At 42.3% G+C, this 12,891-nt stretch overlaps 2 protein-coding genes across 3 annotated transcripts; one reads left to right on the top strand and one right to left on the bottom strand.

The window, feature by feature from the left end:
- Nucleotides 1–366: 366 nt before the first annotated feature.
- LOC117620646 (E3 ubiquitin-protein ligase RNF144A-like) lies at nucleotides 367–2,327 on the top strand. 2 transcript variants are annotated; one of them, XM_034350779.1, is made up of 3 exons: nucleotides 367–474; nucleotides 511–1,431; nucleotides 1,941–2,327. In XM_034350779.1, exons 2-3 carry the CDS (start codon nucleotides 563–565, stop codon nucleotides 2,014–2,016), a joined length of 945 nt encoding a protein of 314 aa, XP_034206670.1. In that variant the 5' UTR covers nucleotides 367–474; nucleotides 511–562; the 3' UTR covers nucleotides 2,017–2,327. The 2 variants fall into 2 exon arrangements, with proteins under 2 accessions (XP_034206670.1, XP_034206671.1); XM_034350780.1 differs by having other exon boundaries at nucleotides 398–1,431.
- Nucleotides 2,328–5,691: 3,364 nt separating this feature from the next.
- Nucleotides 5,692–6,156, bottom strand: LOC117621667 (the record flags this gene model as incomplete). Its single annotated transcript, XM_034352230.1, has 1 exon — nucleotides 5,692–6,156. A coding segment is annotated over one exon (465 nt), but the record flags the coding sequence as incomplete, so codon positions are not given.
- Nucleotides 6,157–12,891: the final 6,735 nt, after the last annotated feature.

Genomic DNA, 12,891 nt, shown 5'->3' with positions numbered 1-12,891 from the left:
ACATAATATGGTTACAACTCTAGTGTTTACAATATGTATGCTCACCTAATTTTCTCTCTAGGAGAATTTCTCTTTGCTCTCTTTCTCTTCACACACTCACCCTCTTTCTTTCTTCCCTTCATCTTCTCTCATTTCATCTTACATTACAAGCAAATAGAATGCCTATTTATAGGCAAAGCAAATGGCTTGGTTTGGTGGGTGTGTGATTTGGTTTGGTGGGTGTGTGATTTGGTTTGATGGGTGTGTGGTTTGATTTGGTGTTGAATGTTAGAGCATGTGGGCTTCATCCACTCTTCTTTCTTTACAACATTAACCCAAATTTAAAATATTTGGAGATAAATCAAAGCAAGTCAAAGTCAAATCACTGTTCCAAAAAGCAAACAACCCCTCAAGGGAGGGAGGATGAGCACTGAGAGTAAAGAGAACATCCAATTGGAGATGACCTTCTTAGGCAAGTTTTGCTGTAAAAGCAATCCCACTTCCTATTATAATTGATTTTCATCAAAACTGCCCTGACAGTTTTTGAGATTAGAAGTGAGCAGCTAGGGTTTTGAATCATATTATGGCACAAGAATTAGCCTCTGGTAATCTTCATCTCAATGTTGACGATTTCTACTTCTCAGCACTATTTGATCAGAGTGATCATGAAGACGAAAATGACCCAGTCTCAGATTCCAAATATGCAGAAGAGTTGCAGTTACAGGAGGCTCTAATGTCTTCTTCGATCGCTTGCCAAACGACACTCAATGTTGGGTCGTCTTCCTCCTCTGCCACCGCCGCCGCCTCCTCCTCCTCCTCATCATCATCAACAACAATAATCCAAGCTTCCCAAGCAACCCAATCCACCCCAATTCATGAAACCCTAAACCCAAGTCAGCCACATATCTTCTGTGGGATTTGTGTTGAAATGAAGGAGGCTGCCCAGATGTTCAGAACTGAGAGCTGTGGTCACTCCTTTTGCTCTGACTGCATAGCCAAACATGCTGCCTCAAAAATCCAAGACAACATTCACATTGTTGTTTGCCCTGGCTTCGGCTGCAAGGCTGTGATTGAGCTTGATGCTTGCAGGCCAATGCTTCCCAGAGAGGTTCTTGAGAGGTGGAATGATGCCCTCTGTGAGGCTTTGGTTCTTGGGGCACAAAGACTTTACTGCCCTTTTAGTGATTGCTCACTAGTTTTGATGATTGATGATGAAGGTGAAGGCATAAGAGAGTCAGAGTGCCCTGCTTGCCATAGATTGTTCTGTGCAAGATGCCAAGTGCCATGGCACCCAGGGGTTGATTGTGAGGAGTTTCAGAGGCTTAATGAGGATGAGAGAGGGAGGGCTGATCTTATGGTGAAGGAGCTTGCAAAGCTGAAGAAGTGGAGGAGGTGCCCTAAGTGCAAATTTTATGTGGAGAAGACTCAAGGTTGTTTGCACATTTCTTGCAGGTAGTTTCTTTTGGTATATGCATATGATTGATTTGCTTTAGAATATTAGATTCTTATCTTTGAATAAAATGATTTTTGATCAAACCCAGAAGTTGGATTAGATTTTAATTTTGGTTTTCTTTAGGTATATTATTCAATTTAGTACTTTATGCATTCATAGGTACAATATATGTGTTTAATCATAGTAATGTATCTAATCAAAAGACCAAGATAAAAATCTAATCTTAAGTTCTTAACACATGGTATTAGTCAAAAAATCATCTTATGAAAAGATGAAAAATCTCCCATTGTTACTTCCATAATGTACGCTCGTCGTCTTCGTCTTTAGCATCACCATCGAGGCTTATGTATCATGTTATCCATAATAGGTTTTAGATGGTTATTATGCCCAATAAAACCTTGGGTGCACCTAAGTTTTGGCTGATGATGAAACAAATTAGATTATGGTTAATGCAGGTTTAATGCTTTTACTTAGTGGAAGTTTTATCTGCTGTATATTGTGTTTGCAGGTGCCAATTCCAGTTCTGCTATGGATGTGGAGGAGAATGGAATTCTGTTCATGATGGTAGTTGCGTGAGAGATTAAATGATAAGGAGGCACTGAGAGGCTTCACCATTGTTACCTGTTATGGTACCTTGTGATGCTTATAACAAGGCTTAAACTTTATTTACAGAATCATGAAAAAGTCCATATGCATGTATGCTTTTGCTAGTAGATTTGCTTCCTAGTTATTTTTCATCAGCAAGTTGATTGTATCATAGGGAGAAGCTTAGGATGCTTGCCTCCCATCCCTAAATTTGAGTGTTCTTAGGAACATTGCTTTGAAATCCCCAGCAAATGTATTTGAGGTTTCTGTTTTCTTTCTAAAAGTTGAATTAAAAAGTTTATTTTCCTTATCTGCATTCTGCATCAGGTAAGTTGTAAACTAATTGAACTTTAATAAAATAAAATTTCCAAGTCTGAGGTGTAAGCATGGTGACTTCTTCAGATTGAACCAATAAGCAATGGAAATTCCAGATAATGAAATTTCCCATTGTTTCAGAAGCAGTAGAGAGATGGTGGGCTGAAGTTATGTGAGCGGCACAGTATAAAAAGTGCAGAGTAATAATATGCTGTCAGCTCTCCAGTAGCAAACATCCCATTATCCTCTTCCTCTCCACTGGAATGTGTAAATTTTATTACCCCTAAATCATTCGCCGGGGTTCGATCAAAGGATTTGGAGTAGGTATTAGAATGTCAAAAACTCTAGAGGATGATTTTCCAAAAATTTGAAAAAGATAAATCCATAAGATGAAAGACGTTTTCAGGAATCTAGATTTTCTCTAGTTAATGCTCTTCTTTTTTTCTTCATGTATTTTCTTTTGAAGGCCTTTTTTGTGTGTTTTTGCTGCTAATCCCGACTGTAAGAGAAGAAATGATAGAAGAGAGAATCACACCTCCATAGAAAAAAAAAATTACAGAGGAAAGAAATCTACGTTCAAAATGGCAGTGATGAAGTCACAGAAGAGAATGAAAAGAAGAAAAAGAGCGAAGGGAAGAAGAGAAGAGCAAACGTTGCTTTAAGCAGCAAACGGGGGAGGCGGAGGCTTCGAAACCCATGGTTAAATTTCATTAAAACCACTGGTTAAATTTTTTTTAAAGCAGCTTTTAAAAGCTGGGTTGTTGCTGCTTTGAAAAAACAGCGGTCATTGACTGCTATTTTTTTTTAAAGCTGCTTCTTGATGTTTACCAAACGTCATAGTGTTGTAAAATTTTTATTAAAGTCGCTTATTTGAAAATTTAAGCAATACTAAACGCTACCTTAATGGGGTTGTTGAAAGGTGGGGTTTTAGTGGTGTAAGTGTTATTTTGTTGTTGTTCAATGTGTTGGTGGGTGTGGTGATAGGAATTGCCATTGTTGCTGAAACTCATGTAGTTTCATTTGATCAGTAGGTTTTCGTTTAGGGTTTCACATTGAGAAAGTGAAGTTATCCAGTTTTAGTAACACTGAAGTTATCCAAATTTAGTATATGTATAATCTACAAATTTTCAATCAAAGGTTTTCACTTTTGATTTTGAAGAAGTTTGTAGTGTATGTGAGTAAGTAACTAAGTTTTTTTTTTTTTTTTTGGTCAACAAGTAACTAAGTATTGTTGTATTAGAATTTGAGTAAATTTTGTATCTCTCTCGTTGTGTTTGTGTGTGAATTACATATTGATTGTTTGCGTCCCAACATTTTTGTATAATGCCTCCTTCATTGAGGACCGAAAAGCAGTCCCTCATTCTATACACAGTTTGATGCGATGACCAAAGTGTCTAAAATACCCACACATGCACACAAAATCATTGTTAGCAGAATATTATTTGCAGGCCAAAAAATAAACCTTCGAAAATTATTTGAGTTAAAACTATAAGAAAATTTAAAGGGTTAAATAACTTTTCGGTATAATTGACAGGACCCTATCCAATTCCGCTTTGGAATTCAAGCCGAACCTTGTGTGTGTCCGACACTTGGCGAATGTCGGGCACAAAAGACCTATTTATCCTTCTAGTTACAAACTAAATTTCAAAATTTGCCTGGACTTCTACCGACAATTCGGCAGAGTCTCCCTTGTAATTTGTTCAAATCCCAAAATTTCACCTGTCAAAACGAGCAAATATATTTACAACCAACTGCCAGTATACGTCAACAACCTATCCAATAGTTCTGTTCTCAAACTATGGCCAAATATCAGAGCAGCTACTAAAAATATATAAAGGAGTTAATCGTTTTACAAAAGAAATCCTACATTACGAAGGGGCGCGGAAGCTAGGAGAAGGCCCGGTGGTGGATTCCTGTGCACGTCTAGTGCCTGGGGGCGCAAAACATTTGAAAATGTGAGTAGACAAAAATAAAGGTCTAGAAAACAGTATATGAACATATTAACCCCACTGTAAAAACAGTTATATAAAAACTAGATTTTTTCCCCTTCATTATATTCGTACTGAGATCAAAGCATTCACATAGTTATATATGTATATGCAAAACATGTTCAAGATCAATAAAACTCGCATAAAAGCACTGAAATCAATTTACAACTACCACCTAGGTGTACCCCTTTAATTCCGTCAATTCCTCTGGCAGGTCTCGGTGACACAAAGTCAACCCGAGCCGCAAACTGGCAGGATTCAGTGGACGGTAGTCAGCCTGATCCGCATTCCTGGCTCTCACGGTCTGGGCGTCCCCGAGACTCGTGAGGCAAATGTCAAGTGCACTGACAAAACTGAAGGTACACTGGATGTCCGTGGACATCGTCATATCCGAAGGCAACAAATACCGACGGCAAACTGTTTCTGTAACTGGGTACCCACGGTGGCTTAAAAAAAAAAAAAGATTTCTGATAAATCTGATAAATAACTGAATTGTTTGTTAAATCTGAAACTCTGCTGCCATTTTATCTGATATAAAGCTCAATCTCTACTTTCCATAACTTTTTAGCACATTCAACTAAGCAGCATATAAATAAAGATATTTAAATTCAACAAATCATGCTAGGAAAATCATACTCAATAAAACTTATTCAAGATCAAATAATGAAATTCATTTGCATAAAATCATTTATAAAAGAAAAGTCCACTCACCTCTGGTCCGAGCTAACTGGACCTCTTGAAGGTCCCTCCTGCGGGTCTGCCTGGCCCCGGGTGCCTTACTCGACAAATTTGGAGAAGAATTGAGGGAGAACGAGCGAGTTGAAATTCTGTGAACACCGATCGGTTTTCTGTGATTTCCTGCCAGCGCCGGCGGCTTCACAGGCGGAGAATGGTCGGGGAAGGAAGAGGGGACGATGGCGGTTCGAACAAGACCGGTCTTGTGGCCGGTGGTGCTCCGTGGCGGCGACGGTAGCGCAGCGGGAGAGAAGGGAGAGAGAGAGAGAGAGAGAGAGAGAGAGAGAGAGAGAGAGAGAGAGAGAGAGAAGAGAGAGAAAAGGGATAAAAATCTGTTTTTTTTCTCAATTACCGTTTTGCCCCTCATGGTATTTTAACCGTATTTTCTTCGTTACAGCTCCGATTCGAGTCCACTCCGTGTCTACGGACTCGTTTCGTCGCGCTCTACGCAATGGCATAAGTGGAATTGTCAAATTCCTTTTCGGTCAAAAAGTCAACTTTTTCTGAATAAAAAAATTTGAAGGGCAAAATTGTCTTTCCTCAAAATAAATTACTAATTAAATAAGAATTTTTGTTTTGGGTTATTACAATCTACCCCCCTTAAAAAAAATTTCATCCTCGAAACTTCCGTACCTGTTATTCGAAGAGGTAAGGGTACTGTTCCCGCATTTGGTCCTCAGGTTCCCATGTGGCCTCTTCCACATTATGACTTCTCCATAAGACCTTCACAAGTGGGATCTCCCTCGAACGCAATACTTGCATCTTCCAATCCAAAATCTGAACTGGTTGCTCTACATAAGTCAAATCTTCTTGAAATTCTATTGGTTGTTCTTCCAAAATATGAGAAGGATCAGAAATGTCCTTCCGGAGCATCGAAACATGGAATACATCGTGCAACCGGGAAAGATCTGAAGGCAAAGCAAGCCTGTAAGCTACTGGGCCTACACGCTCCACAATCTCATAAGGCCCAATATAGAGAGGACTTAGTTTTCCTCGCCTCCCAAATCTCACTACACCCTTCCAAGGCGATAACTTCAGAAATACCCAATCACCAATCTCAAACTGGAGGTCTTTCCTTCTATTGTCTGCATAGCTCTTTTGTCAGTCTTGGGCCGTCTTGAGTCGTTCTCTAATTATTTTCACATGTTCCTTCGTCCGTTCAACATCATCTGCCACTTCCAATCTGTGCTCACCTACTTCATCCCAATAGAATGGAGTTCTACACTGTTTCCCATATAAGGCATCAAATTGGGACATCTTGATACTCGCCTGATAGCTGTTATTATAGGCAAACTCCATAAGTGGCAACTTCTCATCACAGTCACCCCGAAACTGCAGTGCACAAGCTCTCAACATATCTTCTAAAGTCTGAATTGTCCTCTCAGACTGACCATCTGTCTAGGGGTGAAAGGCAGTACTAAACCGCAACTGGGTTCCGAAGGCTTCATTTAACTTCGTCCAAAAAAGGGAAGTAAACCGTGGATCTCTATCAGAAGTAATAGATACTGGCACCCCATGAAGTCTCACTATCTCATCTATGAAGAGCTTAGCCAACTTATTTAGCGTGTAGTTTGCTCTCACCGGTAAGAAATGGGCGGATTTGGTGAGTCGAAACACGATTACCCAAACTCCATCATGCTTATTCTGTGTTCGAGGAAGCTTGAATACGAAATCCATAGTAAGATGTTCCCACTTCCATTCAGGAATTGGAAGTGGTTGCAATAGCCCTGATGGTTTCTGCCGTTCTGCTTTCACTTGCTGACAAATTAAGCACTTCCTGACATATTTTGCTATTTCTTTCTTCATAAAAGGCCACCAGTAGTGCTCTCTCAAAGTATGATACATTTTAGTACTTCCAGGGTGCATTGCAAAAGCTGAACCATGGGCCTCCTCAAGAATTTCCCTCTTTAGAGCTTTATCATTAGGAACATATAACCTGGTACCCACCATTAAAGCTCCATCATTTCTTACTGAACAGTCAGTTCTGTCACCATTTTCCACCTTTGCTCGTAGCGTGCAAATCAAAGGATCCTATGATTGAGCGGCGAGTATTCATTCCACTAGCACTGGTCTCACCTGGAGAGTAGCTAACAGTGCTCCTTGCTTATCTACACCCAGTTCAACTCTAAGCTTCCTCATTTCTACCATCAATGGCACATACCTCCCTCCGAGGTAAGCCACTGATCCTAAGGATTTCCTGCTGAGTACATCAACTACAACATTAGCTCTTCCCGGATGGTGCTCAATAGTACAATCGTAGTCCTTAATCAACTCTAGCCATCTTCTTTGCCTCAGATTCAACTCCTTCTGAGTGAACAAATACTTTAAGCTTTTGTGATCCGTAAAAATCTGACATGTTGCCCCGTAAAGGTAGTGCCGCCAAATCTTCAAGGTAAAAACCACTGCAGCCTAGTCCAAATCATGAACATGATAATTCATCTCATGCTTCTTTAGTTGCCTAGAAGCATAAGCAATCACCCGACCATGCTGCATTAGCACACAACCAAGTCCCTGTTGGGATGCATCACTGTAGATAACAAAATTTCCGCTATCATCTGGAAGGGTCAAAACCGGAGCGGTGGTTAACCTGATTTTAAGTTCGTTAAAACTCTTCTCACACTCATCTAACCATTCAAACTTAACTCCTTTCTTTGTCAGACGAGTGAGAGGCGCCGCTATAGTAGAAAAACCTTCCACGAAGCGACGATAATACCCTGCTAACCCAAGAAAACTCCGTACCTCAGTAACACTGCTTGGTTGTGGCCAGTTCATCACTGCCTCAATCTTCTGGGGATCAACATAAACACCCTCTGCAGAAATTACATGCCCCAAGAAACTAACTCTGTCCAGCCAGAATTGACACTTACACCAGAATCTTCACCAACAATTTTCTCCTCCTCAGAGTCTTCAGCACAATTTCCAAATGCTTCATGTACGCCTTATGACTCTTAGAATACACCAGAATGTCGTCTATGAATACAATCACAAAGCGATCCAAGTAACGTTGGAACACTCTGTTCATGAGATCCATAAACGCAGCTGGCGCATTTGTCAACCCAAATGGCATCACTAGGAACTCATAGTGCCCATACCTCGTTCGGAAAGCTGTCTTAGGCACATCCTCTTCTCTAATCTATAACTGATGATACCCAGATCTCAAATCAATCTTGGAAAATACCTTGGCACCCTTCAGTTGGTCAAATAAATCATCAATACAAGGCAACGGATACCTATTCTGAACCGTGACTTTGTTCAGCTGTCTGTAGTCAATGCATAATCGCATGGTGCCATCCTTCTTCTTAACAAACAGCACTGGAGCACCCCAAGGGGAAAAATTAGGTCGGATAAAGCCCTTATCTACTAGCTCCTGCAACTGAACCTTTAATTTCTTTAACTCTGCTGGTGCCATTATGTATGGTGCTTGAGATGACAGGACCCAAACCAAATTCCGCTTTGGAATTCGAGTCGACCCCTGTGCGTGTCCGACACTTGGCGGATGTAGGGCACAATTGACTTAATTGCCCTTCTAATTGAAATTTCAACCTTGACTCCTGCCGAAAATTCGGCAGAGTCTCCCCTAAAATTTGCTCAAATCCAAAATTTTCACCTGCCAGAACGAGCAAAAATATCCACACAACCAACTGCCAGCACTTCAATAAACATGCCAATAGTTCCATTCTCACTCTAGGGCAATATATCAGAGCAATTCTGATAGTTTGCAGATAAGTTAATCGTTTTACATACCATCACTTTTGAACAAGAAGGCGCAGAAGTCAAGATGGCCCGATGATGGATGTCCTATGCACGCTACAGCCTGGGGGCGCAAAACATTTGAAAATTGTGAGTGGACAAAAATATGGGTTCATAAAATATCTAAGAATATACTAACCCCCATTGTAAAAATAGTTAAGTGAACGGAGTATATACTCTGCATTTGAAGTATACTAAACTCACGGCATTCACATGCTGAAATCAAGGTATCTATATATTTGAATAAATATATATAATCGTATTCAAGATAAAATTTTCATGAAGCACTGAAATCAAAACTTACATAAAAACACTGTGATCAAACCTGCATAAAAGCAATGTACTCAAACCTTGAATCAAAGCACTGCAATCAATCAAAACTACCACTCGGATGTACCCCTGTAATTCGTCAATTCCCCTGGCAGGTCTCGGCGACACACAGTCTATCCGAGCCGCAAATCCTGGCAGGATTCAGGGGACCGCAGTCAGCCTGATCCGCTGGCAGGTCTCGGTGACACAAAGTCAACTCGAGCCGCAACTGGCAGGATTCAGGGGACCGTAGTCAGCCTGATCCGCAATCATGGCAGACCTCGACGACACTAAGTCAAACCGAGCTGCAAATCCTGGCAGACCTCGGCGACACCAAGTCAAACCGAGCTGCAAATCCTGGCAGACCTCGGCGACACCAAGTCAAACCGAGCTGCAAATCCTGGCAGACCTCAGCGACACCAAGTCAAACCGAGCTGCAAAGCCTGGCAGACCTCGGCGACACCAAGTCAAACCGAGCTGCAAATCCTGGCAAACCTCGGCGACACCAAGTCAAACCGAGCTGCAAAGCCTGGCACTTACGGTCCGAGCGTCCCTGAAACTCGTAAGGCAAATGTCAAGTGCACTGACAGAACTGAGAATAAACTGGATGTCCGTAGACATCGGTATAACTGAGGGTAATAACCATAGTTGGGTACATAGTGGTTTTTAAGAAAAATATAACATTTCTGAGAAAGTATAACATGTCTGGAAAATCTGCTGAATAACTGAATTTTCATTAAATCAAAAACTCTGCTGCCATAGGAAAATAAAAAGCTCCTGAAAAATCTGCTAAATAGCTGACTTTTGTTAAATCAGAAACTATGCTGCTATTTTATCTGATGTAAATCTCAAACTCTGCTTTTTGTAACTCTTTAGCACATCAACTAAGCAGCATATAAATAAGGTATGAAACTTCACAAAGCATACTAGGAAAAATGACAATTAATAAAACGTATTCAAGATCAAATAATAAAACTCATTATATAAAATCATTTATGAAAGAAAGTCCACTCACTCCTGGTCCGAGCTAGCTAGACCTCCTGAAGGTCTCTCCTGCGGGCCTGCCTGGTCTCGAGTGCCTGGATAAACCATCATGGTTATTTAATTAATAAAACTGCTCGGTATAAGTTTTTATGTAAAACCCTGACCCCCGACTTCTAAGAGTGTGTGCACTAACTTTAAAGTCATTTTTCTGCCCACTTAGGCATTTCAGATGTTTAAAATCGTTCGAAAAGACTCGAGACTTCACTAAGCGATAAACTTCAATATTGGTCGATACGGAAACCCGTGGGGTCCACGACCTCCAATGACCAATCTGAGAGTTCCTTTAAGTTCCTCACATTTAAGGAACCATATCCTGCAAGTTTGGTCTGAAACTGACGATCGGATTGACCACGATCGTGAAATCATAAAATTTCCAAACCCTAACCCCAGGGTTCGTGATTTCGGAGTATCCGAGACTCCGATTCACAATCCGTCGAATCCTACACAATCCTGAAATTATTTGGAACAACATATCCGAAATTGAGCGCGATCCAAAGGTTCAGCAGTATCGAACCCGAAAATCGCACAATATGGAAAATCCGTTCGGGGCTCAAACGGTATCCAAATTGAGATCCGCGAAATCCTACGCGCTCGTGACAACATAAGGATCACAACAAGACACAGTGCCCCTGCACTACACTCACCCACACGCCGCAGCACTCGCCGGCAGCGATGGGTGTCTAAAGCGATTTCGCCTCGCCAGAAAAACTTCAAACCACGGCTCCAAACTCCTACCCTAGGTAAAACACCATATTTGGAGCCACTTTTGTTCTTGGACCTACCCCAAAAAGTGGCTGGAAGTGGCCGAAAAGCGGAGGCCGAAAATCGGCTGAAACTTCAAACTCAAAAATGCAATAGCTACACTACGAATCGATCTAATCCTACCCAATAGGCAGCTAGAACAGCTCGAGAGGTTCAAGATCCATACATGGGCCGACAAAAATGGTGGCCGGAGGAGGGAGATCGACGGTGTTGAAGTTTCGGTGACCTCCCGGCAGTTTTCTGCATTTTTCGGCCAGCACCGGCGGGAAGGGTCGGGAAAGGAAGGGGACACGATGGCGGTTCGAACGCCACCGGTCCCGTGGCCGGTGGTGCCCTGTGGCGGCGCTGGTGATCTCTGGAAGGCGACGGGCCGTCTGAGTGGGAGAGGAGAGAGAGAGGGTCGCGCGAGGAGAGAGAGCTGAGCTGGTTTTATAAATCCAACTTCAAAATATTTACGGTTGTGCCACTGAGACTCTTTTGACCATAACTCTCTCGTTATAACTCCGATTCGGGCCCACTACGTGTTTACGAACTCATTTCACCGTGCTCTACGCAACGGTGTAAGTGGAATTGTCAAATTCCTTCTCGATCAAAAAGTCACCTTTTTCTTAATAAAATATTCCGATGGCAAAATTGTCTTTTCGCAAAATAAAATATTTCTTAATTATGAAATTTAGGTTTGGGTTATTACATGAGATATAGGGTTCGTTCCTGGAACGAGCTCAATGTCTCCCGATGAGGAGGTAACCCATGAAGATCCACGGGAAATACATCCGGAAATTCCCGTGCCACTGGAATTTCTTCCGATTTCAGCCCATGATCTCTGGTATCGATCACATGGGCTAAATATCCTGAGCACCCTTTTCTGAGCAACCGTTTTGCCGTCATAGCTGAAATGAGGTAAGATGGAAGCACTCTGCGCTCGCCATAAAATGTCATTTCAGGTCGTCCAGGACTACGGAATACAACCTCTTTCCTGAAACAATCCAGTGAGGCATGATGTTTGGCTAACCAATCCATGCCTAAAATGACATCCAAACCAACCATTTCCAACGGAATTAGATCTGCCTCCAAACATACATCTCCTACCAACACTGTACTATCTCGATACACCGTACCTACGTGAAAAATCTCTCCCGTAGGTACAGAGATCGCTAGTTCGTTTCGTAGGGCTGAAAGTCTTACATTAGCATTGTGGGCAAAACTAGGTGTGACAAATGAGTGCGTAGCCCCAGGGTCAATCAAAACTCTAGCAGGGGTTCCAAAAACTGATAAAACACCTGTGACTAAGTCAGGTGACGCATGTGCTTGCTGCTGGGACATATTGTACACTCTGCCCGTGGCTCTGGCGCGTCCACCCCGTCCATGTTGCTGACTACTACCACGGCTGGCAACACTGGTCTGGGCCCCACCACTGGACGAGGCCCCTATAAACTGCGATCTGCCCTAAGTGCCTATCCCCTTAGGCAATGCGACTGTCGCCTCTCCACCCTGAAGCAATACCGGGCACTTCCTCAGAAAATGTCCAGACTGACCACAATGGAAACATCCGGTGGTACCCTGTCGGCAAGTCCCGGTATGATACCTACCACACTCAGCACACTGCGGATTCCTCCTCCTACTAGATGCTGACTGTAGCTGTCTCCCAGAACCTCTAGCTGTACTACCTCCGGGACGGTTCCCAGAACTGCCACTCTAGTTGGAACCTCCACTAGAACTGACTCCAGGTTGAAAACCTCCATAACTGCGGCCACTAGATGACCCAGAACGGTAGCTGCCTCTCTTGGATGACCCCTGACTGGGACCACCCATATCAAACTGTCTCCTCCGAGGTTCACCCCGCGCTCTGACCATCATCTGACTGCTCTCTATCAGCGAAGCAGACATCACCAAATCCCCAAAATTAGTCAACCGCTGACTGATCACAATATCTCTAATGGAGGCCTTCAACCCTCCAGTAAACAACTGACA

This window comes from Prunus dulcis, chromosome 3, assembly GCF_902201215.1.
Source record: "Prunus dulcis chromosome 3, ALMONDv2, whole genome shotgun sequence".
NCBI lineage: Eukaryota > Viridiplantae > Streptophyta > Magnoliopsida > Rosales > Rosaceae > Prunus > Prunus dulcis.
This window is presented reverse-complemented; position numbering and strand designations above follow the sequence as displayed.